The sequence below is a fragment of the Triturus cristatus genome, chromosome 7 (assembly GCF_964204655.1).
Source record: "Triturus cristatus chromosome 7, aTriCri1.1, whole genome shotgun sequence".
Classification (NCBI taxonomy): Eukaryota; Metazoa; Chordata; class Amphibia; order Caudata; family Salamandridae; genus Triturus; species Triturus cristatus.
The window spans coordinates 1490976413-1491003313 of record NC_140590.1 but is presented as its reverse complement, the minus strand read 5'-3'; the positions used below and the strand labels follow the sequence as shown (position 1 = coordinate 1491003313).

The following is a 26901-nucleotide window of genomic DNA, read 5'->3' as shown; positions in this document are numbered from 1 at the left end:
CAGAGGGCCACGGAGAAAGGGGGCCCTGCTAGGGGCCCTAAAAACACTTTCCAACAGCCTTTCCATCCCGAAAAGGCCGACATGAAAGGGCTGTCGGAAACTTTCATCATAATCCCAACAGTGAAGCTCAGCTTGTCTCCACCGTCATTAGGGGTTTCTGGTGTGTTCTGACACCCGTCAGAAGCGCCGCGGACGGTCCCTCTGCCCGATGTGATGCGGCGTGTGGACCACAATGTCAGATGTTGAGAAGACCGCAGCTGACAGTTGGTCGGTTGCAGTCCACCCGACATCGTAATCGGGCCTTTATATTTGTTGCTTTATTTGAGGATGCAGTCAGTTCCAAACATGAAATCACTTGATACAATTATTTGCTGTTGTCCCTATTTTGGCTGTAAGAAATGGTCTGTGGGAATACAGAGGTGTTTCAGACCTCAGATTCGGTGTCTTTATAATAGTGCAATTTCCTGTTTTTTTGTTTTTTAATAGCAAAAAGTCTCATAGACCGGCGCCTGAAGAAGGATCCTGCGAAGGCCACAGATGATTTTCTATGCGCGATTTATGCTGACAGTAAACTATCCAAGAAGGAGATGTACGCTGCTATTACAGAGATGCAGATTGGCGCTGTGGAAACGGTATGAGCAAACCACTGCTACTATGGCTGATATACTGAGTGCAGAACGGCATCATTTGTACTGGGCCGTGAGAACTAGAGGTGTTTTTACTGGTTTATGAGAAATAGATTGGGTAATATGTAAATGTCCAGTATTTGTAAAGCGCGAATAATTACCAGAAGGTGTCAAGGCGCTGGAGGCCCTCGGGAAGATTAAGCGAGCTATTGCCCAGAGTCACATGGTGCTGTGCTGAACTGCCGCCGGCACTGAGGATCGAACCGTGAGACCCCAGGTTACGGCTTCAGTTGCCCTGGCAGCTGCGCCACACCTCTTCCATTCTTAATATTGGAATGGAATATCTGATCAACTTAAGTTGTTTGATGGATAGGAAAATGTTTACAATTATTATTCTGTATACTACTGTTATTATTCAATACATGTCCTTAGATTTTGTTAATTACATCTACGGGCTCGCAGCAGGTGACAAGATTTACTATGCTAGGTGAAGCACTTGAAAGACTTTCTGGGCAGAATCTGGATTAACTTTATCTAACATGAAGTCCAAATGAAATATCCTCTTTTTGTAGACATTTGTCAGTATATACATTTATCAGCAATAGGGTATTGCACAACTTTTACACCTGAGGGTATTTATTAGGCTATGGGTATCAAGCACAGTTTCTGTTTTCTTCATGTTTATTCCTAAACCACTACATTTTAAGTCTGGGGTTTGACAGCCTAGCTGGCACCAGGCCTATTCCTAATAATACACATAGAATGGGCTTTTGGGTCTACCCCTTTCGGCCACTGGCCTTTTTTAACCAGTCTCTTTCAGTCACTGGCTGGACACCTTGGAAATCGTGTCTTTTCTCAGCCCAGTGGAGTATTCATCTGTGAAATGAAGTGATTGGCTGCTTTGGTATATCTTTTCATCTCCTCTCCAATTCTTGCATTGAACTCTATGAGGGGCTGCTTTACAACTATACCCTTCTGTGTCTGCACTTGCTGACTCCCTGAGTGTCTAATATTTTAATACTGCATTTGATAACACATTAAACTCAGATCTATTAACTTTGCCAATGCTTGTTGTAAATTATTTTCCGGCGATGGTGTTGGACGAGGCCAAACGCAGTTTGGTGGGCCGCATGATCAATATTTCACATTGTTGTCATCTGATGCTTGGACTGTCGCGACATAGATCTTTACATCACAGCGCTCGAGAGTCTCTTGAGAGTTGGGTTCTTTTGACTAGGTATGGGAGGGTGTTTAGATGAAGGGCCTTGTCTGTTTTTCAGGAAGTCATCAAGAGGCAGCAGTCTTCAAAAGGGGGTCAATGTATGAGTTAAGACTAAATAACAACCATCCAGGAAAATAGAGTTGAATGTTATAGCTGCCTGTTTTATTTTGTGAGAATGAAAATTATACTGCAACGTTCCCTGTGAAAGCACAAACCATTATTGTATTTGGACGTTTGTCCACTCATGCAGTCTTGACGAGTTGGAGCACAGAGTTATTTAGTTAATATTGATTCTTGTTTCAGACTGCCAACAGCTTGCTCTGGGCTATATTCAACATTTCTCGCAATCCCCTTGTGCAAGATAAACTTCTGGAAGAAATCCACAGGGTCTTGTGCCCTGATCAGATTCCAAGTGCAGAAGACCTAAAAAGTATGCCCTACCTGAAAGCCTGCCTAAAAGAATCGATGAGGTAACTGAAATCAGGGGTTTAACTGCTTATATTTGTATATTTCAACGCACTCCAACCTCAGTAGTAAGCTAAAATGTAAAATAATGAAAATAACAACAAACCAGTAGCGGTCCGTGGAGGGAGTTCGGTGGGGCAGTGAGGCTGGGCGGGGGAGGGGCAGCGTGGGGAAATGTAAACACCGGAATATGGATGAACGCAGTAGCGGTCCGTGGAGGGAATTCGGTGGGGCAGTGAGACGGGGCGGGGGAGGGGCAGCGTGGGGAAATGTAAACACCGGAATATGGATGAACGGAGGTAAGTACACATTTAAATAAATAAAACGAATTTCGTTGGACGCGCTGCATCGCATATTTACATTTCCCCACGCTGCCCCTCCCCCGCCCCGCCTCACTGCCCCACCAAACTCCCTCCACGGACCGCTACTGCAACAAACATACCCAAAGCAAGAGATAACATGGGTGAAGCAACACTGGCTACAGAAACTGGAAGCACAGTAAGATTGTGTATCTGCGAAAGGGGGAACTAATAAATGTTAATCCTCGTAGACATTAAGGTAAAGATCACTTTAAATGTGTCATACCACCTGATTCAGATCATGGCAATAATGGTGAGGACTGGAAACATTTCTGTTAATTGGGCCCCCATGCATTTTGTCTACATCGTCCCATTAATAGAACATCTCTGGTGTTACCTGGAGTTAAAACACCGACACAGCATGGTGGGGGTATTTACAGGTTAACGCCACAGGCAGAGCGGTAGCCTCCAAGGAGTACTTCCTAAGCACTGGGACGAGATTTCAGCATCTAAACAGGAACAATTTTCTTTTTCCCATTCAGGGTAAGTCCATCAGTGCCGTTTACAACCCGCACTCTCGATAAAGAGACCAGACTGGGAGAATACCTGCTGCCCAAAGGAGTGAGTATATTCTTACTGATACATTAATTGTCAATATTGGCTTTTTCAAAGGGTTCCTAAGCACATGGCAGAGGTTGTCTGGCTAGGATTTGAACCAAGTTTAGATTTTTTTTGTGTGCCTTCTGGCTGGTGATAACCTGCCCCTGTGGTGTAGTGTACACATTAACAACTCTGTGATTGGTTGGCATAGAGTGATACATGAAGGCAGAGAAGATGCTATTGGAAGGCAAAGCAGAATGGTGTCCTCTGCCTCACTTCCTGTGCAACACTTGTGAGAGCTAATTGGCTTTCCCTTAAAAAACCAGTGGCATCAAATATAGCTCTACATATCAAGATTAAGGGTCGTTTTACTTAGGAAGCAGCGATGGTCACCCATTACACACTGTTGAGAGCGATGAGGGATTGACTTTCACAGCCCTACATGATGCAGTCTACTTTGTGGGGTAAACCCTGAAGTGTAGGGGGTATAGAGATGTTTGTGATCGTGAAGATCTGAGGCAGCTTGAAAACATATTTGAGAACAAGGACGAAGGGTTGGGGCAGAGAGGAGGCTTGAGATGAGGAAGACGGGAGAGAGAGAGAGAGAAAGACAAGGAGAGTGAGATAATAAAGAGATGAGCAATGTAAGCAATGGAATGTCAAATGAAATACTGGTTGTCAGATTTTCTTTTCATATATTTGGTTTCGAAGACACTACACAGTGGAATCGAAAACATTTTGGAGTGACATATTAAGTAAGCATTTAGGGGTGAAAATATGTTACTTTTTTCAAAACAGAGAGGAGCCCCACGCAGGGCTTTCACAAGGCGCTAGTCTTCCTCAGCAACATTCATTTATAGATTTTTAATTGCAACCAATCCTGCGTCTTTGTTAAGTGATGATGCAGTTTGTGCGACCAGACCACTACGTATCAGGACCCACCAGGTTTTCTCTTTCCCTTGAGTACTTTTATTTAACTATTTGGAAATGGTGCTGCTTATTGCACGTGGCCAAAGCAGAAGCAGCTTCTAGGGGGGCCTGCGTTACATTTTGAGCCTAGAACACACTTACGCCTGACAAGCCGAGCCCCATGAGAATAGTTTGGAGGTATTCTAAAATATATTAAGGAGAACTTGTGGAGGCAAGTAGTTGAAATAGTTTGCACTGAGAGACAATTTCGTAGTGGCTTGGAAAGAACATAAAGGAGAACATGAAAGATATTAGAGCATCACCTTAGAAGCATGGAGGTGCTGTCTTGAGGAATGTTGTGGCCCACGAAGAGGTGTGTTAGTCAGTTGTATGGAAAGTTTCACAGTCATTGGCCACTGCGGAAAGCGAGCAATGGGCCGGTGAGATGAATCTGCAGATCATGAATCTCTGTGAATCTATGGCTCCATCGTATGATTACCTATGGTGCTGGTTGCAAAATGGGGAGGTGGGCTTATTGCGTGAAAGCCGGGTAGGGTGGGCACCAGCAAGGTATGGCTCCACAATTCCTCCAAATCACCTTTTTAGCATCTGAGCATTCCTTGCATATCATCCCATAATGGCATCATGTGCCTAGATGAATGTGTAGCTTACATCCCAAATCAACACCTATTCTCACAGAGCTGGGACCTGATATTGATGATCTTTATTTACGATTTGGATCACTTTTTGTAAACCAGGGGTGTCCAACGTAGGTCCAGGATTTCCATGTGGTAGACATTTAGATGTGATGATCTAAATGAGATTGATTTCATAGCCAGTGGTTTTCGGGAAAATGTGGCTTGGTTTAATCCATTTAGGATCTATTTTGGGGGCCCCTGGTGGTAAATCATAAGACAGCAGAGTTCAGACTCTCTAAGCGCGGAAGTGTGCTGCCAGAATCTCTATTAGAAAAGCACAATATTTTTAAGGCAAAAAGTATTAATTACAAAAACTTCGTTTGTAGACAAAAGAAAACAAAAAGAAGCAACAGAATGGAAAGGCTATGGTTGCATCCTTCTGCCCTACACATGTGCCCTATTGGGCAAATAATAGTGTGACCGAAGTACATTCACGATCATTCTAACGGTACTAGAACTGACGTATAGTACAATGAAGTTTAAAAAAACGCCACAGACTAGTGCATTCCAAAAATGTATACTGTGAACATTTACTAAAATGTTTACTGCGTTTCAATTACTACATATTCCAAACTGTTAATGTGCTTTTCTCCATATCCAAGCATGATTGGACATTTCTAATATACCTGTCCTTTTGAGAGTCTGTTTGACAAATAACAATCAGGTGAAATAGCATATACTTTTAATGTGCCCCATGCTAAAATACCACTGCACACTATATTTGAAAAATATATCTATAATATTAGGGCTTAAGACAGTGCTAAATCTATAAAAATAAGAAGTACAGGAGCCCCATGTTTTTCCTTGGAGTCCACCACTGGAGCTACCAAATGCCAGGTTTGCCGAATTTCATCACTGGCTAGTCTTTCTTCCACCTCACCAGGCCTCTTTCTAGCACACCCTACACTTCCTGTCTCTTTTTCAGTCATACAGGTTCTTTTTATTATTGCTTTTTCTCTTTTTCCCGTTTCTCTATCATTCTCTTTCTCTCTTTTCTAGTTTTTTGTCATACTCAAGTCCAACTTCTGATGACAAATAATAAATCCCGGTCCCCAAGTAGGAGTGATGGTGCCATCCAACCATAACAGCAGGCACAAATTAAGCACTGGCTTGAGAAGGGTTAATAAGGAAGGAAGATCATAACGAACACGCAACCAATTAATTCAATTTGCAACTTCCTTGGTTAGTACAGGAAGTATGGATATATATGCGTATTTCATAATAATGAAGGTATCTCTAGCTGCGTACTTACAAATGTTGACATTTGGGATATTGAACTGTAGGGAGCCATCCATCATTTTGATCTTTCAAAGTATCTTGCAGTGTATCACCATTACTGTATAATATTATAATATATAAACATATATATATATACATTCGTGAGAAAGGAGGTCGTCCCCGAAACGCGTCGAGTGATTTGGTCATTATTTAAAGAAAAAAACACGATATATATATATATATATATATATAAATATATACCTAAAACGACAGTACAATATTTTAATGCTATTCAGTGTGTGGTGTGTTGACAGTACTATCGCTAATTACATGAACCATTCCCTTTTGCAGACTGTGCTGACGATAAACAGCCATGCACTGGGTTCGAATGAAGACAGCTTCGATGACTGGAGCCATTTTAAGCCGGAGCGTTGGCTTCAGGAGAAGAGCAACATTAACCCTTTTGCTCACGTGCCGTTTGGTATTGGAAAGAGGATGTGCATTGGGCGGCGCCTAGCTGAGCTACAGTTGCAGTTAACCCTTTGCTGGGTAAATATGAACTTGCCGCTTTTACTGTATATATGCAATTCGCACTTTCAGTTGAGTGTTGTTTGCTAACATTGGGATTATTAATATCCTGAAAATCTGTTGTAAAACTACAGAATATTTCTACATCCTTGAAATTATGTAGAACAACTAAAATCATAAGATATGTACAGGACATGAAGTAATGAAAATATGTGCATAGTTTGGTATGGGTTATACTTGGATAAGTTTATTTATAGAAGACAGCCTTGTCGCTATTGGATATAAGCGGTGCTGTTTATGTACATCTGCCAGCTTTCTAAACTAACCATGCAAACATACATGCACCCATTAGTGGAAATCTTATAAACATTCTGTATTTTGCATTTGATTCTTTATGTCTCACATTTACATATGAACAATAAAGTTATAGAAACATCATCACTAAGGGCCTGTGCACCCACCCTCATCCGGTGGTCTATTAAACGTAAAGTGTTGTAATGAGGTGACACGTGAATAGGCGTAAGAGCAATTACACTGCCTTCCTGAACTATTCACATAGGTAATAAGATGTGCCCAAAGTTTCTTTCTCCCATCGTCACTATGACATTCTCAAGAACAAACGCTCTGGAAACTTCCAGCCCTTAGATACACTCTGTCACCAGTTGCCAACATGCAGACTCCCCCCAGTTATAAGACACAAAGCAATGCAACTCATTCTGCATAATTGATCACCCCCCTCTCCCATTCTTCCTTCCTTGCTCATCAAAGACCGATTGTTGTGCTTCCTCCTTGATCTCTGAACTCCACCTCCCCACGGGCTCTCCAGGACAAAGTACAAGCAGCAATCACTCTCTGTATACAACATACACACACAAAAAAACACACACACGCTCACACACGCACACACACTCACACGCTCTCACACACGCATACACACACACCATTTTTAGAGAAGACACACTCCTCCTGACAGTCTACCCGTCACAGATCACATCCAGGTGGCCGTTTCTAAAGCGATTTGAGCCCAGAACCAAGGCACATGAAGATGTGGGTACCCTTTGGAAATGCACAACTGTTTACATCAGCAATCCAGAGCAAAAGCCACAATGCTGTCAATCTCTGTTGGCAGTGTCAGAATAAATATGAATTTATCAACTAAAGAGATAGCTATCACTAAAGGATGCTCATCAAACACACATGTAGTCCTCTAGTATTACGCACACTACGCACCGTTGACGGTGACAATAGCCCTGCAATTTTGAATTAAATATAGTATAGTGTCTAAGGTCTTTACGGCACGTTATGGGGAAGCAGGAAAATATTCTACCCGGTTACTGATTTGCAAAACATAGCTGGTATCACTGATTATGGCAAAAAGATGAATTCATGATTGGAATTTCCGAATCCTAATTCACAGAAGGATTCAAATAATTTTATAGCCATAAATTCAGTTTCAAAACCCACTTCACCCACTTCACACTTCAGACAGTGGAACGTCCTCGAATTGGGTAGATTTCTTCTTGCCATAAACTTAATGGTGACAAAATGGATGATCTCAGTAGAAAGTCAGCAGGTTAGCCATTAAAAATTCTGGAAATAAACTTGGAACTTTTTAAGTATTAAGAGAATCCCCCACATAATTTCACATCCTAAATGTTGATGTAAATTTCACCTAAAATAAGGTCTGACTAACTGTGCATTAGAGACATGAAAGCCTGGCGCAAAATACCACCATATTTTTGGGGAAGTGTAATAAAGCAAGTTGATAAAGAAATGGAGGTTATGGGCAATGTAAAATCCACTCTCCCCAACAGGTGTATTATCTGCCTGCCTCAATCTTTAGAAATAATTGTGAGAAAAGTGAAAATTGCATAAAGCCCACTACTTTCGAATCATACTTTTTCACAACTCCAGAAAAAACAAACATTAAATCTATGAATATCCTAGTTGCAAGACTATGAACTGTATAGAGGTTTTTTTGTTTATCGAAAAAACAAGTGCCATGATGTGTGCTTTCAGATGCTGATAATGTAGTGTAACATATTACTGGCTGACACATAATTATATACGCTTTTACGTGCACTTATTTGATACTCATCTCTGATTTTTAGATTGTGAGGAAATACAGAATTGTGGCAACTGATGAGGACCCAGTAGAAACCATACATTCAGGAACTTTGGTGCCCAGCAGAGAAATTCCTGTTGCATTTCATAAGCGTGAGAGTGGAGGTAAGGAACGTTTTAACCTTGTTCAGACCCACCAGAAAAATACCTGAAAAGAAATCATTAGGCAGACCAAGCAGACACAATTTGTCATTGCAATCTCTCTTAATGCTATTTATGTGGTCTTCTGGATTTAAAACAGTTTGAATTGGCTGCATTTGTTAATTCGGGAGCCAGTGGAGTTCCTTGAGGTGTGGTGTGGGTGTGGCGTGGGAGGTCCAGTTTATTGTTTGTCCTGCCTGCATTGGAGTCAGGACAGCATCAGTTAGAGGTTTACCAGTATTAGATCGCAGTATCAGAAGCACAGGAAGAAAAGGACATTGTCTGAGAGAGTTTGTAAGATCTCCCAAGAGATGGGTACACACCCTGATGATGCATGGTCACTGGTTTGAATCAATCTAGGGGCTACTCAGTCTATCATCCTTCTCAGATTGATATAGCAAGTCATATTTGAGTTAATATAGGGAATTATAGATGCGTAACTGTGAATAATGGGCTGTTTTTATTGATGGTTTCTGAGTGACATCAAAGATTGACGAGGTTAAAGCTCCATTTGTCTATAACGTCATTCGTTACCCCAAAGTTATCTAAATGTCTATAGATGTTCTATTTGTGATGATTGTCAGGATTTTGTGAAGAGAAGCACCATGAGAGGGTATAGGATTAGAGAGAACGTAGCACATGGCACCAGATAAGGCGATATTGTTGTGTTGGTGCATGTACATTTTTGAGGAGCAAAAAGAGAAGAGAACATAGAAGAGAAGAGAAGAGAGGAGAAGGGAAGAGAAGGGAAGAGAAGAGAAGAGAACAGAAGAGAACAGAACAGAACAGAACAGAACAGAACAGAAGAGAACAGAAGAGAAGAATGACTGATGCAGCTTGAAGTAGCACTTGGACAAGGCAGAGAATGCAGCTCCTTTAGCAAATGTCCTCTCAGATAATGACAGAAGAACAATTTTATTTGTATCACATTTGAAAGGGAGAAGGACATATAGGATTTTTAGATGCAATGAAGTACATTTTTATGAACAAAAAGCCCAATTTTCCATTACCTGTCTGGCTGCGCGATTTGTGATTGTGTGCATGTTTCCATGTGTTTAAAATATTTAGGAATACTTTCATTATGTCTTCCACTTTTGGTACTTCTGAAAGGTTGCATTTGGTAGCACAGCTTCTTTTGCATATTGTTTGCTGTTACAGAAAAATAAAGGAACAAGGAGCGGGAAGGGTGAAACCTCTGACCTCTCACAAGACCCTGTTTCAGCCCACCAGCTTAGCCCACATCTGTGTAACTAATTCCCTGTGACTCGAGGGGCTCCAGGGACGGCCCCTTGACAAACGAGCTGGCCATCTCGTCTTCCTATTTTTCTCCTCTCATCCGTGTCCCTTGAGATCATTAGCGCTGTAAAACCTCTGAAGTAGCCGGCTGCCTGCTGCACAAACACGCGTCATCAGTCAAGCAGAACGCAGAGGGCGCCATCTTTGATTCTTAAAGCCAAGTAGGGCAGAGTGAGCGAGAACCTTTTTGTGAGGTTGCCTTTGTACATGTTCAAAGAAAGAGCAATTTGATACATCATTTCATAACACAGGGATATAAAGATGAACTCTCTGACTAGTGAGTAATGCGGCCTAACCTGCAGGCAGCACTTTCATTTTGACTGAGCACGATGTTCTGCCAAGGAAAGAAATGAACCTGGAGAGTGGCTGTACCCTGTGAGTCATTCAGTGTAAACGAGTTCACTGTGGCTTCCAAGAAAGATATGAGGCTTGCTGTTTGCACTTTAAGAACAGAAACGTGTCTCCCAATACCCTGCAACACCCATTGATTTTTTACGCTGCCCCATATTTACAAGGGTGGCGTAGATATGAGCAGCACCAAAATTAAGACCAGGGAAACCTGGTCTTAAATAGGTGAAATGAGGAGAAATGCATTATTTCTCCTAGTTTTTGCTGTTTCCATGTGTGCTGCCTTGTGCAGCATATATGGAAACAGCAAAATGCCAATGATTGTTTATGTGCAGGAAGGTGACCCTTCCTGCACATAAACTATCATTTAAAAAAAAAAATGCAGTTTTGCAACTTTTATGTGTGCTGCAGACGTGAGTCCCTTGCTCACTTTGCCACTGGATTCAAGCAAGCCTGGCTGAAGACGGCTGAAAACGGTGATGGATCAAACCCAGATCTGTTGACTGGGTGTGAGTGTTTGATTGGTTCTGATGCTCCGTCCATCACCACCCCTTTTGTACTGCTGCATTAAGCAGCCCACATAGAAGTTACAAAACGGCATTTAAAGATTGTTTATGTGCAAGAAGGGAGACCTTCCTGCACATAAACAATCTTCCCCTCAACAAAGGCACCCTAGCACTATGGTCCAAGGGTGCGTGCGTTGGTGCTAAGCAGCCAAAGTTAGAACCAGCACAGGGGGAGATGCAGCGCTGCACCATATTGAAGTGGTGCAGCCCTGCGTGTCTGAAGTGCCAAAGCGTTTCCTTAGCCTTCTTAGCATAACGACACTCTTCGCCACTTTAAGGTAAATATGCCCCAAGGTATCATACCACGCCCTGTAACTGATTCTTCGTTTGGTTAAAAATGCTATCATGGGAGCACATGAAGAATTTGAATAAAGCAAATTTGAAGGGCTGCTGTTTGTATCACGCGTGATTTTGTTAAACACGAAATGCGTTCCTCCTGCGTCAAGTGATTGCATGTATGCATTTTATGCTAAGAAATAGTGCAAAATGTCGACACCAGCATTTCACATAAAAACGCATAATTTTGTGTAATTTTGGGGGTATTTTTTGTCATTTCTGCAAAGGAAATTATGCAAATTTCACCCAGGCCTAGTAATTCTGTAGGTGCCTCGGAGGGCCCAGGTGTATAGGTCTGGAGGGGAGGGAGGGATGATGACCCAGAGCAAAATCTACGCCAGGAAGAAGTGTTCAGTGGAAACATGAGTCTGGTATTTGCATGTCACTAAGACCCTCTCATGTTCCCCATGCTATATATTGTCAAAGTGGTTCTCCACATTCTGGTGGAGTGCGGATTCGTAAACCAGGTGCAGCCCGTTATTCTCTCATCAGTCCCATCCTGTGAATACCTGTTCCATCTGTGCAAACGCTAACATTCTTGTGTATGTCTTTTCCCCTTAGATCCTGAAAGACTGGGACAAAGTTCACCAAGTCAGTGTGTTTCTTGAGGGCAGCACGCGTGCCAAGTCTGTGAAAATCAAGCAAAGAATGCCACTTAACCACCTCGGTTAAGCAACTCTACGATGACACGGAATACAAGACATGAAGGCCACTAAAGTTTACATCAGGCTGTTGTGGTGGAGTCATCAACTGTGTGTTGGTTTTTTGCAACCTGGGCATTGGCAATCCTCTATGGCCAAACAGAGCTCTTTGCCTGCAGCTGCTGCTACTGTAAATATGTAAATAAGTTCAGATTCATATTTATTGTTCCAGATGTACAGTAATGCCAAATAGCTGTCATTCTAGTCTATTATCGAAATAACGAGTTTCGAAATAAAAAGTACAATAGAACTGTGAAAAAAAACTTTCCTTCTGTTTTCCTTGAGAATCTCAGAATAGAGTTTGGTGAACAGTCAACACACGTTCACATATAACTTATTTTGACCCGCTTATGGCAATTTGTTATTCTTAATAAATGTCAGCATTGCCCACTCAAGTCAATGTAAATGCGTTAATGAGATCTACTCACCGAAAAAGCGCCTCAACACCTCATCAGGGGTAGCAAGTGCTAAATAAATTCAAACCTTTTTCCTTCTTCTATCCCTCCACTATCCTTCTCAATCCAAATAACTGACTAACATATCCACCACTTAAATTACTTTCATATTTTCACTATACTAATTCACCACTAATCCTTTATGGGTTCCTGAGTAGTGTGCTACTCGCCGAAAAAGCGCTTCGACACCTCATCAGGGGTAGTAAGCACTATATAAATCCAATTACAATACAATACAATGCACATGTAGAACCAGGCTGCTAAATGGTGGGGCTATATAGAAGATCTTTGTGTGCATCTAAGTGAAATTAAGCTGTTTAAAACAATGAGTGAGAGCAAACTATCAATTCTAATTAAGGGAATCTTGTTTGGATTAATTTTATCCTTGCAAATGGATGATTTGTTACTAAGGATATTGTATAATGAAGCTGGGGTTTCTATCTTGCAGATCTAGGGCTAATATCAACTTTGAATTCCAATTGCATTTCCATATGTCGAAAGGTTCAGGAGACGGAAATTCTTAAAGCGTATATGTTATGCACGTGACTACTGGTGGGAAACTACAGCTGTCACGCTTTTCAAGGTAGCTTTCTGGAATTGTTTGAGAATTCTAAAAATGACGCAATTTGCTACATATTGCTGCCTGCAATACCTTTGTCTTCTCATTTGTTCTGTCTTTATTTCAGCCCCCGTGGGTGGCTTTACACTTTCTGACCGGCCCTGCGTGCACCCCTGTCATGCTGTTTCTTTTCTATTCAGTCAACTCTCACCCGTCCGTTTCCACACCCCCTGTTAGTTGCTCCCCAGGATCCCGAGGAAATCAAGGTTATGGGTAATTTTCCACAACTGCCCAAAGGTCTTGGTTACTGTTCTAATTAAATAGTTTACTCCCTTTGTAAGCGTAATTTGCTATGGTTAACAAGTCAAGCAGTTCAAACTTATTCCAGGAGATAGTTAAGAGTGTGCAACTCAGAAACCGTATAACACAAGTAAATATACCAAATCTCAGATAAAATTCAAAATTGTACAGAAAAAAAGAATATAATCGCAACACATTCTCGGGGTTATATATAACTCAGAACGAATTATAGTGACTATGAATTATTGCACTGCAACCAAGTACTAAAGTTCCCTATGGCAACGTTACACCATGGGAAATAATTCTGGTGCTTGGAAAAGATCATTTACCTAAAAACCCACCATCTGAAATTGAAAGGCCTGGCACCTAATGTCCAAAGTGATGTTTTAGGGTGCCAAGAGGATTGTTGTCAAAGTGTCTGTGTTCACTCCATGGACCAAGCAGGGACCTATCTGTCGGTACCCACACCACACATGGGGCAAATGCCAGGGGTAGAAATGTGATGCCTAAACTTGCCTCTTGACTGAAACTCGCCTGACAACTGTTACTGGTGCTGAGGTTGGAGCACCCAAAGTATGTCCTGGGCACACCAACGTTCAGTGAATCACTTGGAGAAAGTGGAGAGTCGAAGCTAAGGTTTGCACTTAGAGACACCCATGAAATGGGGGGGGGGGGGGGTAGTAACAGCAACCAGAGCCTCACCAGTTGGGAATGGGGAATGGAGATTTAAAGCCTCAGCAAATAGAACACTGATGTAAGGTGGACCACAGCAACTGAGACAGTGCAATAGGCAAGCATCCTGAATTCAATGTAAACAGACAAAGGGCACTTAACAAAATTGCCAGATTGTTGTCATTGTGGTGGAAAAGAACAGAATGTGGCTATCACAATTTCAGGAATTAAACCTGGCTGGTCTGGAACAATTGAAATGCTTCCTATGTTGCCTCTATCCAGATGGACAGCGGGTAGTTTACAACAGTAAGATGATATACTCATCACTTTTTGATAACCGAGCTCTCTTCTCTGTCCACCTGTTAAGGAACCTGTTCCTCTCTTCATACCAGACATCACTACTTCCTCTTCTTCCACTCCAGATTGGAGCTGCAGGGCTTTGTCTGCTATTTCCATGAAGACAGAGCCCAGGGCGTCAAGGAAGCAGCATGTACCAAGGTCCATGCTAATGTCTCACCGCTCTGGGCATAGACTACTCTTCAGAGGCTCAGGCTAAGTACAGCCACTGGCGGCGTGCTATGTGCTCTGCTTTAATAGCACTTATTGGTAGACAGGGTGATTAATTGTAAACTTGGTTTAAAATGTAGACATTCGTGAAAGAGAGTGCTTCTTTCTGTGCATTCCAGAAGGCGGCAGAGGACTGCTGGAACAAGGAACAAGCATAGGCAAAGCCTATGAGTCTGGGTTTACTGTATTAAAGAATGTGAAGATGGGCATACAAAAGTGTATTTGTGCATGGATTAGCGCTGTGGAACAAGAAGAGGGAGAGGCAGAGAGATGTTATACAGTATCTAGCTCACTGCAATGCATACACTCCTTCGGGGGTAGAAGCATACCTCCAAATAGCCAAAAGCATTAAGCTAAAGTAAAATATCCCTCTGGGCGGCGCCAAGAGATGACTGACGGCGTCTCAAGCCAATGGCTGAAAGAGACTGACTCAACACAGAAGATGGTTCGTAAGTGGCAGCGGGGCAAAGCCAACTGTATGTAGATTGGAAACAATAGGTCTGATTAAACAGCTGTGCTGTCACACCCGGACCTCAAAAGAAGTGTGAGTGGCACACATACACTGACTGGCAGCAAAGCAAATGTATATTGTCCAAACTGCTAGACATCTAGAATCTCTCTATAGTCAATCAACCAAAAAATATGCAGTCAGGCTATTTCACATGTACTAACAGAGCCAACCTGATTCATCACTTTCAGCAGGCTGGTATGCTCAAGTGAAAGGCTTGCGCCTTTGAAACAATGATTGGTTGCCACCAGTCGTACATCACCACATAGTCTGCTACGGAAGGGCACTATTCTTACCATGAGTGCATCCCCTGGAAAACATAAAATATAGCTTGTATGAGTAAGTGTCAAAATGATGGCACATCCCCAGGGGACTAAGAGATTAAGTCTAAAGCAGAAAAACCCTTTGGATAGGAAGAAGTTGAGCGGGAAAGGACGGCACAGCTTTTGTCAAACATGCATGAACTGTTTTATTTACAACCCCACATTTGTTGTGTCTTGACAGTGACCCCTCCCTACGTTAGCATGTCTTTTTTGATGAGCATTTCGGTGCTCCCCACCTCCTGTCTATTTATTCACTCTCCCACCCAATCTGCTCTCTCACTGACCACTTTGTGTAATTGCCTGGTTTATTGTACTCCTCACTGTTTAGTCCTTCCCTGAACCTTACCTTCTTCATGGTGGCCTCCTCCCTTTCCTGGTCCACCATCATCTTAAACCACAACAGCAATCCCATTGCTTCACTGATCCCAGCCCCACGCTCCACTGCACTGTGGGTTCCTCGTTTGCAGCAGAGGAGGCACTGACAGAGCACCAATGATGATGTCACAATTTGGGGGAATCTCACTGAGAGTTCATCACATACCAGGAGCTAACGTTTATGTATCAGACAAATGTAAACATCTGCTAATCTGTCAGTAGCACCAAGAGACCTCCCTTTGGGTGAATGTAGTGCTCTACAAATTCAAATATGTTACTTTTATCATGTTTTTGCATCTTTATCCGTCAATAATTCTACATTTTGGGACAAGGGACTGCACAATTAATGAATACCGAGTTTTGTAATAAACCTAGGTTTGAACAATGAATAATAGGATATTTAAAACATTTATATTTTTAAATAAGTTGAATTCCGATCCCTGTGCAAACACGTCTTTACACTGTGCCTCATTTTACTGTTGAACATTTGGAATATGAGGTATTTACCACAAGTGGTAAATACATCACACTGGGTAATGGTGTCCATCCTATTATGACAAACATGTAAAGAGGGCCAAAATGGTATCCTGTTTGTAAATTAATCTATAAGAGATATTCAAAAATATAAAACTGTATTACAATATGTCTTTTGCACATTTAACTTGATCTGTTGTTTCATAGCGGTATATTAAACAATTACTGAACTATTCCTCTATGATTACTGGTCTGTTTTTTAATCAGTCATTCATAATTCCAACATTTGGTGTCACAGGACTTACAAATTTAACTTCAACCCCCAAACGTTTTCAATTATTAATGCGTAAACTAATTACTATTCTTTGGGTCTGCTATTTGTTTTTAAAAAAAATACATATTAATCTTTAATTGGTTATACAATATAATCATAAAAGAAAAACAGATTAAAAACAGGTAAAAACACAATCCAAAAATATATATCTGATAAAAAACAGCATAATAACATTATTTAAAGAAACTAAAAGCGCTCCAACGTACTACTCCCATACAGCGCAAAGATTTACCTTACATTATGAAGAGTTTATAATCTTATTCCAATATAAGGCTCCTTTCAAAAAAGAGGAGATAGCCAACATTACTACACCATCAGGTCTTCAACAAGGCCGACGCTGTCATCGCACCCCACCTGCGTGACATCATCAACACATCCTTCGACACCACCATCTTCCCCGAGAGCTGGAAACACGCCGAACTCAGCGCTCTACTCAAGAAACCAACAGCGGACCCCACCGACCTCAAGAATTACCGCCCCATCTCGCTCCTCCCGTTTCCAGCCAAAGTCATCGAGAAGACCGTCAACAAGCAGATGGCCGCTTTCCTCGAGACGAACGGATCCCTCGACCCCTCACAGTCCGGCTTCCGAGCCAACCACAGCACCGAGACCGCCCTCATCGCCGCCACCGATGACATCCGAGCCCTGATGGACAACGGAGAAACAGCGGCCCTCATCCTCCTGGACCTCTCCGCGGCATTCGACACGGTCTGCCACCGCACCCTAGTACGGCGCCTCAGCAACGTCGGAATCCAGGACAAGGCGCTGGAATGGATCATCTCCTTCCTCGCCACCGAAGTCATCTGCGGCGTCCCCCAAGGATCATCTCTGAGCCCCACCCTCTTCAACGTCTACATGAGCCCCCTCGCGGCCATCGTACGCAAACACAACCTCAGCATAATCTCCTACGCCGACGACACCCAGCTGATCCTCTCCCTGACCAACGACCCCGCCGCCGCCAGAGCCAACCTGCACGAAGGGATGAAAGAGGTAGCCGAGTGGATGACGACCAGCCGCCTGAAACTGAACTCGGACAAGACGGAGGTCCTCATCCTGGGCTCCTCTCCCTCCGCCTGGGACGACTCCTGGTGGCCTCCCGCCCTGGGCACCGCACCCAAACCGACAGACCATGCACGCAACCTGGGCTTCATCCTGGACTCCTCCCTCTCCATGACCAGGCAAGTCAACAACGTCTCCTCGGCATGCTTCAACATCCTACGCATGCTACGGAAGATCTTCTGGTGGATCCCCACCGAGACTAGGAAGACCGTCACCCAGGCCCTCGTCACCAGCCGACTGGACTACGGCAACGCCCTCTACGCCGGTACCACCGCCAAACTCCAGAAGAGACTCCAGCGGATCCAGAACGCCTCAGCCAGACTCATCCTCGACATCCCACGAACCAGCCACATCTCCGGACATCTGAGAGACCTTCACTGGCTTCCCGTCAACAAAAGAATCACCTTCCGCCTCCTCACCCACGCACACAAAGCCCTACACGACCAAGGCCCGAGCTACCTCAACAGCCGGATCAACTTCTACGCTCCCAAACGCCACCTCCGATCAGCCAACCACGCCCTCGCCGCCGTCCCCCGCATCCGAAGAGCGACTACAGGAGGAAGGTCCTTCTCCTACCTGGCCGCCAAGACCTGGAACTCCCTCCCGACCGACCTGCGCCTGACCCAAGACCACCTCTCCTTCAGGAAGAAGCTGAAGACCTGGCTGTTCGAGCAGTAGCGGCTCCCCCCCCCCAGCGCCTTGAGACCCTACGGGTATGTAGCGCGCTTTATAAGTGTCACTGATTGATTGATTGATAGGTAATAGCTTTAAGTATAAAAAAAAGCAGGCTGAAACTGTCGGAATCCCATCGATTTTAAGACAGGAATTAAATACTTGTGTTGTAAAAAAATATAACATTTACAAAACAGCACCAGATGCTCCAATGTCTGCTGTGAGCAACCATCACAGGGGAACCCCTCGATCGTATTTGGGTCAAACTGTCCTGGGGGAAAACAAATAGATGACCAAAAGGACCCCACCCGAAATTTAGTCAGAAGTGATCTTTCCCACGGGTGGATAGCAGAAAGGAGAAAAGGTTCATGGCCAGCCACAGTTTGGAGGGACAGAAGCGATCTAGCGGTCACCCTTTTAAGCACTTCCAAATCCTTAATTTCCTTTAGATACTGTAAAAACTGATCCCCAATTACTCTTGAATCCCTCTTACTGAGTGGGTAAGGCTTATAAAACAGATTGGAGCAGCCCAAGGTCTGAGAAACAGACTCCACATAACTCAGCCCTGGAAATCTGAGACTGTAGTCACACCCAAGACCGTCCTCGATCACTTCCCTGTTAAATCCTGTGTGATCCTCCGATCACACAGAGATCCACAATAGCACCGGGAGCCAGCTTCACAGAATCCTCCACTTAGTCTAGGCCCAATTCTTCCATGTACAAATAAGGATGAGCTATTGGGAGCCAAACCCAGCAGCCACCTACAAAAAAAACAATTCTCCTCTTGCTGTAAAGCCCTACTATTGTGATATCCCCAGATAGCTGCACCACACAAAAGTACAGGTAGGAATTTCATTTTATATATCTGCAAGAGTGGTAGTATGTGTTTGATACCAATCTGTTTGGAAAATCTAAAAAGGACACTGCAGGCTAAAGAAAAGCAGGAACATCTCTTTGATAAACATGTGAGCCAGTTTTTCAAGTATTCAAGATTAACCCCTAAATACGGGAAATTGGGCACCCTAGTGACCCGATTACACTTAATAACAATAGTTCTAGTATGAGTTTTCACTCCAGCATACAATGTAGTGTGTTTTACTGCTATTCATCTACAGCTCCAACCCATCCATAAAGTTGACAAAAAGGTCAACTAGATTTTTAGCCCATTTGCCGTTCTGGCCACCAGCACTGCGTCATCCACATCGAGTAAGGAAGGTACAGGAATTGATTTGACCGTGGGCACATCTTTCCCATGTGCAGCTAAATAAATGTTCAAACCATTGATATAAAGGAGAAAAAGCAGTGGTGTCAGCACAGATCCCTGTCTAACCCCACACAGAAGTGAAAAAGATTCATAACATTCCCCACCCAGGCCGTATCTCACTGAAACATTCACATCTGAGTGCAGTAGCCTTAACAAATTGATAATTGGATAGGTAACCCCAACATCAGCAAAATTGACCATAGCTTTGACCTATTCACCCAGTCAAAGGTGCAACTCAGCTCCATAAATGCAAAGTAAATAGTACCTAGCTTACCAAATACATCTTTCTCTATTATGAGATTGAGGTTCAGGCACGGCTCCATAGTACCTTTTCCTTCCTGAAACCCATACTGGACTGGACAAAGAATATTATGTGATTGCGCCCACAATTCTACACGCTTTAATTTAATGCAGGCCACCACTTTCACTACAGAAATAAGCAAACAGATGGGTCTAAAGCATGTACGATCATGTCTGTTTCCCTTTTTAAAAACTGATACTATAACTGCCACTTTCCAAGACAAAGGGAGATCAATCTGCATAACAGCATCCAGAACATTTGTTAGAACGGAAGCCCAAAAATGGGGTTCAACTTTATAAAGATCCACAGGTATCCCATCCTGGCCAGGAGCTTTATTAAATGGGCTAGCCTGTGTTGCCTCATAGACCTCTTCCAGGTCAAGCCTGATTTCTAATTGATAAAGTTCAATATCCTCATCCCATACCGAAAGGACATAGAAAGCAAGAGCATAAACCTTTTTAAAATGGCATAGCCATTGCTTTGGTATTATAGTGGAGCCAGTATCATCTACAGTGGTCAACGTCGGTTGCCTGTCATTAACAATGGCCCAAAAGTTCCTTGAGTACCGAGAATCACAAGAAAGCATCAATTGCTCCCAAGAAGCCTCTTTGAGCACCGCTTTTTGCTTCCTAATTGCCTGCTTATAACCCCTCCTTGCACTATTATGGTCTCTTGGTTAGGAGGTCTAACGTTAAGGACCTCCCGGAGTTGGTTGTGTGCCACTTTACAGGTTTTATCTAACTAGCCATGTTGTACGGCTTGGCCCCTGCCCACAAGTTCCCTCATAATAATGTTAGTAGAAAAATTAAATTGGAAAAAAGCCTCCAGGATCTCTACAGGTGGAAGGTCGATAACTAACAAGTGTTCATCAGTCAGTTTTTGGTTGGATTCGTCTAAAATAGGGTTGGGATAGGGAGGCTACACCACAAAATCCTTTTACCCTTATCTTTGGTCATTGTACCTGTCAAACCTGTGGCAGTATTGAGGCTGAAACCTGAGGGAACTGTCACCCTAATTTCAATGGGGTTACAATCACTAAATCCAGTATCATGTACAGCTCCTGGGCTCACGAAACCCACAAGAGACCTGGATATAAAGACGTAATCTATTATTGTTCCTTTACCCCACCCAACAAATGTGGGCAAATCCTTCTTCAAATTGCCTCCCCTAGACATCACATTACACAGGGCCACATGACCAAGGGCTTCATGTAACACCTGCCCCCTTTAGTCCGAAATAGGTGTGGTAAGAGGGGAATCTCCAACTATAAAGGGATTGCCTCCATTTTCATATGAACCTAACTTGGCCGGCCAAAATAACATAAAAAATCTTTAGATATGCAAATGAACTGGATTATAAGATTGATAATACTTGAAAGAATACCTTGATCTGACAACCAAGTTCCCGAACTAAGTTATACAAATTTACCAAAAATAAATACGAGTCCCATGAGGAGACCACCCATAAGCTCTGAATCCCTGCATGACTAAAGGGGATGGGAACAACCTTTAGCTGTTTAGAAATATGGATCAAAATGGATTGACCTCCACATGCTCTGTGGCCAGGAGAAGGGATTGCTGCTAAATTATAACTCTCATACCCATCTCATAGTACTTGGTCTCAGGCTCAAGTCTCCTGCAGCACAAAAACATCAAACTGAGTAACAAAATTAATACATTCCGGGTCATGTATTTTATCTCTTATCCCTGCAACATTCCAACTAAGGATACTAAGTGTTGCTCCCATATCATTTGAAACTAGAGGCTCAATTGACCCTGACTGAGAGCTGGAGAACTGTCCCTAAAGCTATACAGATTAGGGTCAGGGGAACACACTCAATCATTCTGATTTAAACCGACTAAAGCACAAAACCTATTTGCAGTAGGAACCACAAACTGATACAAACCATGGTACCTCTTGGGATCCATAGGTGAGGAGTTAAATTGCAAATGGTGATAAAAAACCAAGAGGAAGAATGCTAATTTCCGTCTTACAAGAAGTCTTTGGGATAAAACTATGATTGAATCACTTGGCCAAGTTAGGTGACATGCAATTTATCGCTACACAATCCCCAGGATGATTTTTTCCCATAGGCATCCCACCCAACCCACCCTTCTTACAAAAAGTATGTAATTAAAATAACTAGCATTAAAATCCGTGTTATGGCGCACCCAGTGAGAAATTTTATTTTTCAAATTGGAGGTGGATTCCTTATCCCTAACTTGGGGTACCCCTGCCAAAATAGCAACATAGGGACAGCAGGCAGGAGGAAGATTCAAATAAGGCAGCGCTACTGCTAACGGATGATCTCCCCTGACTCTTATTGAACCATCCACTGTAGAAGTATTATAATTGCTATATGCGTTCCCTACACTAGCTGTGCCCTCAGGGGCCTGCTCCACAAGAGGAGGATGGGGCCACACAGGAGTGTCCATGTTTGATGGCACATTTGGAAGCACAAAATCAGAAACTAAATCATGTGGCCTGGGCATCTCACTAAGTTCTCTACTAAGTACACTTTTGGGAGTAATAGTTCGGAAACCAGCACAAGAAGAATTTCCAGGATTGTCCTTAGACTCTATGATCTTAGTTAAACCAGATATGGCAAACTGTAATGTGGACAGCCTTTCCATTAACGGTGTAGCACATTGCACGATAGTGTCCTTAAGTCTATTAAACACCATGTCCCAATGCAAATTACCAGCTCCCAAAAAGTCTGGTTTATCAGAAAGGTCCTGTTTCTTAGGGGAATAAGATTTCTGCTTAGCTGCAGCATAACACCGTGGCTGGTGTCAAGCTTTTCCGATAGATCCTTCTCCACCAGACTTTCAAGGGTTCCCACGGAGGCAGTTGAAGAGCTATGGATAACCTCCCTACCATTTTGAGTTGTAGGGTTAATGTGAATACTTTGAGCAGGTTGTAGCATAATCAGGGAGCTCAAGCCCTCCTCAGCCTCCAAGGCGAGTCTCTGTTCCGCTAGATCAGTTTCTCTTGAGATTACACCTACTGCCTGTGCCATCAGAATCAAGGGTCCCAGAAAACAATCTAGGGTTTTGGCTTAAAGGCAGCAAGGCCAAGCCTAACAACATCAATTAACAAAAGAAGCTCCAATGCTGCACTTTTTTTCAAGCTTAATCACAGTGCATTGAATAAAACAATAACACAGCCAACCACTTTTTCAGTTGGATTTAATCCTAAAAGCTTTTCACAAACTACAATGATTCTTTATCAAAAAATTCTTTATCCAAAAATACAAACCAACATCTTTAAACCAAAATGCCCACCTTCTCACACACACCACAACAAATATTGATTAGGATCTCTATACATTCTCCATAACCCATTCATTCTAATAGTGCCCCCATTCACATCTTTCAATCATCCCACGTTTTCCCACTACACACTCCACTCACTAACCAATCACACTATATACACAACATTTATATCATTTTACCATATCAAATGTTGATTTCAAAGATTGAACAAAAGTAATAAGGCCATCAAAAGCATACATTTATCCCAAATGAGAAAAATACACGATTCGTTTTTTTATTTTTTATATATAGATTGGCCTAAGACAACACGGTCTACGCGTTTCGAATCCCTCCTCTTGCGGGGATTCACATCAGGACCAGAGTAGCTGAAAGACATAAACATGACTTTGTCTGACTAAGTGACCACAAAACACCTTAACTGCAGCCGCAGCTCATGCGCTTGAATCCTTACCTGCATCAAAATGCTTACAAAGGTACTACTGGTGATTCACAAGAACACTTGACCTAAAAACATAATTATAATAACGTCAACAAAACCTCTCTCGCAGGAATTAACTGTGTCATAGTCATGTCAGATGGAATTTTGAGAGTCTTACTTGGAACCACTGAAGGTGGTGCAGGACCAATTCTTTATGTTAATGTCAGAATCAAGGGTAGCACCATTGGTGGGACTTGCAGCAGAGACTTTAGGAAATTGCAGCTTGCGCTTTCCCATGGCACTGGTTTAGGCGTAATAAACTGAATGAGCAAAGGACACCAGGGAGCCGAATATTAAAGGCAAAATATACAAATGTAGGAGGTAATGAAAAAAAAACCCTACCAGATCAGGGATGTACGAAGACAGGCCCAGGTTGCGTTCCCAGTCCTACCCTGATAAATTGGAAAATAAAAATAGTCATTGCTGCAGATTCCTTTCTGGGAACACATTTTTCTTTATCTTGGTGAAACATCAGATAGTGTTTTAACAAATACATAGGGTTGTGCCATTAGGTCGAGAAGCTGGATCTTTAGTACAGCATTTCTCAAATTGTCAGTTAGGTCGCCAGCTCCTAACTGATTTTTGGTGGGTCGCGAAAGTCAAATTAATAGATTAAAATCCCTTTAAATGACGTGTTTATTTTGTCACATTTGCAGTGTTTCAAAGACAGAGGTCAAATATCAAGCTATGTCTTCTGACAAATTGCTGCTTGTTCTTTTAATGGAATTGGTGTTTACTTTACATTCTCTGCATGCAAAGTAAGAGGAGTTTATGAAGTGAATTATGTAATAATCTTTCTGGAGTACAAGGATTGTAAAAGGAAAGCCTTTAGGATTTCATTTTTGTGCAGCACACAAAAATGTAAGTACCTGTAAATGAACTGTATGCATTCAGCAATTAGAAAAGCTAAAATGAAGCACATGTTTTGTACATCTGGTGTGCTGGAAACAGAGATTTAAATAGGATCAAAACAAATCAAGAAAATGTAACTGATCACTTACAAATGAAAAATATTCACAGAATACCGATTTCAACACAGCATAATTTAACTGCTATATATTTTTTTCAGCAAAGCTGTATGCCTGTGCAAAGTTAATGACCATTTCAATGGAAAATGTGCTGACAGTAAATGACAATGCGCTACCACACAATGCTTTAGTTACATTCAATAATTGCCCCTCAACATGTCCATTAAAGGTAGGTGGGTCATAAAAGTTTGTTCTTATAAAAGGTGGGTCATGGTTCTGGAAAGTATGGGAACCACAGTTTTGGTATATATAAATAGCCAAAATATAGAGTAAAATAATTTCCAGCGATAATCGCGCAACGTTTGGCGAAAGCTTGCTGATAGGGCAAGGCAGACTTAGCCATGATATGCACCTTCCATAGAATATCATGGCTAAGTCAGTTGAAAAGCAGGCGTAAGGAAAGTAGCGATAACCGAGGTTAATGCTACTTTTCTTGTCGCTCTGCAGGTTAGCGTGTGGCTAGATAATAGGAGAAATGTCGCTTAGCGACATTTCTCCCGTTATCTTGGGGTGGAACGCCCACTTTGCATCTCATTAGAGATGCGAAGATGGGCGTTGGGGGAAAGGGGTATAAGGCAAGGATTCCCGCGATAGCGTGACCTTGCTGATAAGGCGATAAAATTATCGCCGCTTTCCGTCTGAAAACAGATGCTAGAGCGGCGATAATTTTATCGCCAGGCCTTGATGATATGCCCCGAAATATTTAAAGTGAAGGAAATCAGTTTATTATTTAAATATTCTTTATGAGCAGAAAGCTCTACCCCCTGCCACTTCCTGGTCCCCTCCAGATATCAGCTGCATCAGTTGCCCCACCCAAAAAAATAAATCCAGGCTACTATTACAAGCATGTTTAGGCAGGATGGTGCCCTACGACCGCACCCACCCCTCAGTACGTTTGTACAATGGTAAGCTGGCTAAAATGTTTGCACTGGACCTTCTCCTTTTTTCTTTTGTGGAAGGAGTGGGTTCATTAGTTTGTGATGGCCATCTACCAGAAATGGAAGGTTCCCAGTAGGACCTACTTTGCCAGTATGGCTGCTCCAGAGCTTCATCACTATGTGCTAGAATTGGTTGCGAAAGCTTTGCAGCAGAGTGCTGTTCAGACTAGCCACATCATGACAGACATGTGGATCAGTTGTCAGGCCACTGATTACATGTGTATTACTGCACACTGGATCTCTTTTGTGGGGGTTAGTAAACAGCTATCCACAGGTCTCAGTGCTGAAGAAACGTTTAAGGGCATTCAGTGGCATGCAGCAGTAGCCATGTTCGTCATGGAGACATCCCATAAAGCTGCAGACATCAAGGAAGACATTAATAGCAAGGTGGTTGAATGGCTGTGACCCAGAGGTCTCAGAATTGGATCTGTTGCCACAGATAATGGCCGTAATATAGTTAGGACCATGGCAGATGATGGTCATTTCCTGGTCCTGTGTTTGCATCATTGCATCACCATAATTGTGCAGGACTTTCTCAAAAAGAAGACATATTCAGCAACTTACTAACCATCTGCAGAAGAATCCACACTCATTTCAGCCATTCTATTCAAGTAATGAAGCAGTTGAGGATCATTCAGCATGCTAATAGAGTACCAGTTAAAGTTCTCATACAGGAGGTGCCAATACACGTTAGAACTCAACCTATTACATGTTACAATGTCTGGTTGAGGAGTACAAACCGATCAATAAGTATGTCATGAAAAGAGTAGGGGATTTAACTAAAAGCATGACCATTGCAAGGGACAAATGGAAACAGTCAAATGCCTGACAGAGATGCTACTTCCTTTTGAGATTTTCACACAGGATGTAAGCAATGAGGACAGTACGATGGGCCAAGTTATCCTGTTGTTGCATCTACTAAAGGAGCAGTTACAAAATGTGTTTGACAGGTTCACAGATGTGGGTGATGAATATGAAGATGTGTATACCTTGATTCAGAGCTTAATCCTTCACTTGACTAAGAATACAAGGCTGCAAAGATACATTAAGTCATTCAAAGAGTACATCTGTTCCACAATACTGGCCCCTTTCATTCCTTTTTCAGTAGGGGATATTTCAGAATACAAGAACTGGATTGTTGAGGAAGCCAGAGTCCTAGAAGAAGGACGTCTTGAACATAGAGTCCCAAGCTCCGAAAGAGGTTCTGGGATGCCGCCTTTAACTCCCAGAGAGGGCATTCCT

General features: G+C 42.6%; 1 protein-coding gene across 1 annotated transcript in view; it reads left to right on the top strand.

Annotated features, from left to right (window-relative positions):
• The window catches only part of CYP24A1 (cytochrome P450 family 24 subfamily A member 1), a 33973-nt gene extending 21633 nt beyond the window's left edge, over positions 1 to 12340 (top strand). The window contains exons 7-12 of the mRNA XM_085619261.1: positions 487 to 632; positions 2152 to 2318; positions 3155 to 3233; positions 6389 to 6586; positions 8677 to 8794; positions 11938 to 12340. Of these exons, the coding sequence (XP_085475387.1) occupies positions 487 to 632; positions 2152 to 2318; positions 3155 to 3233; positions 6389 to 6586; positions 8677 to 8794; positions 11938 to 11984 (755 nt within the window). The 3' untranslated portion in view covers positions 11985 to 12340. The remainder of the gene's footprint in view (positions 1 to 486; positions 633 to 2151; positions 2319 to 3154; positions 3234 to 6388; positions 6587 to 8676; positions 8795 to 11937) is intronic.
• The last annotated feature ends 14561 nt before the right edge of the window (positions 12341 to 26901 follow it).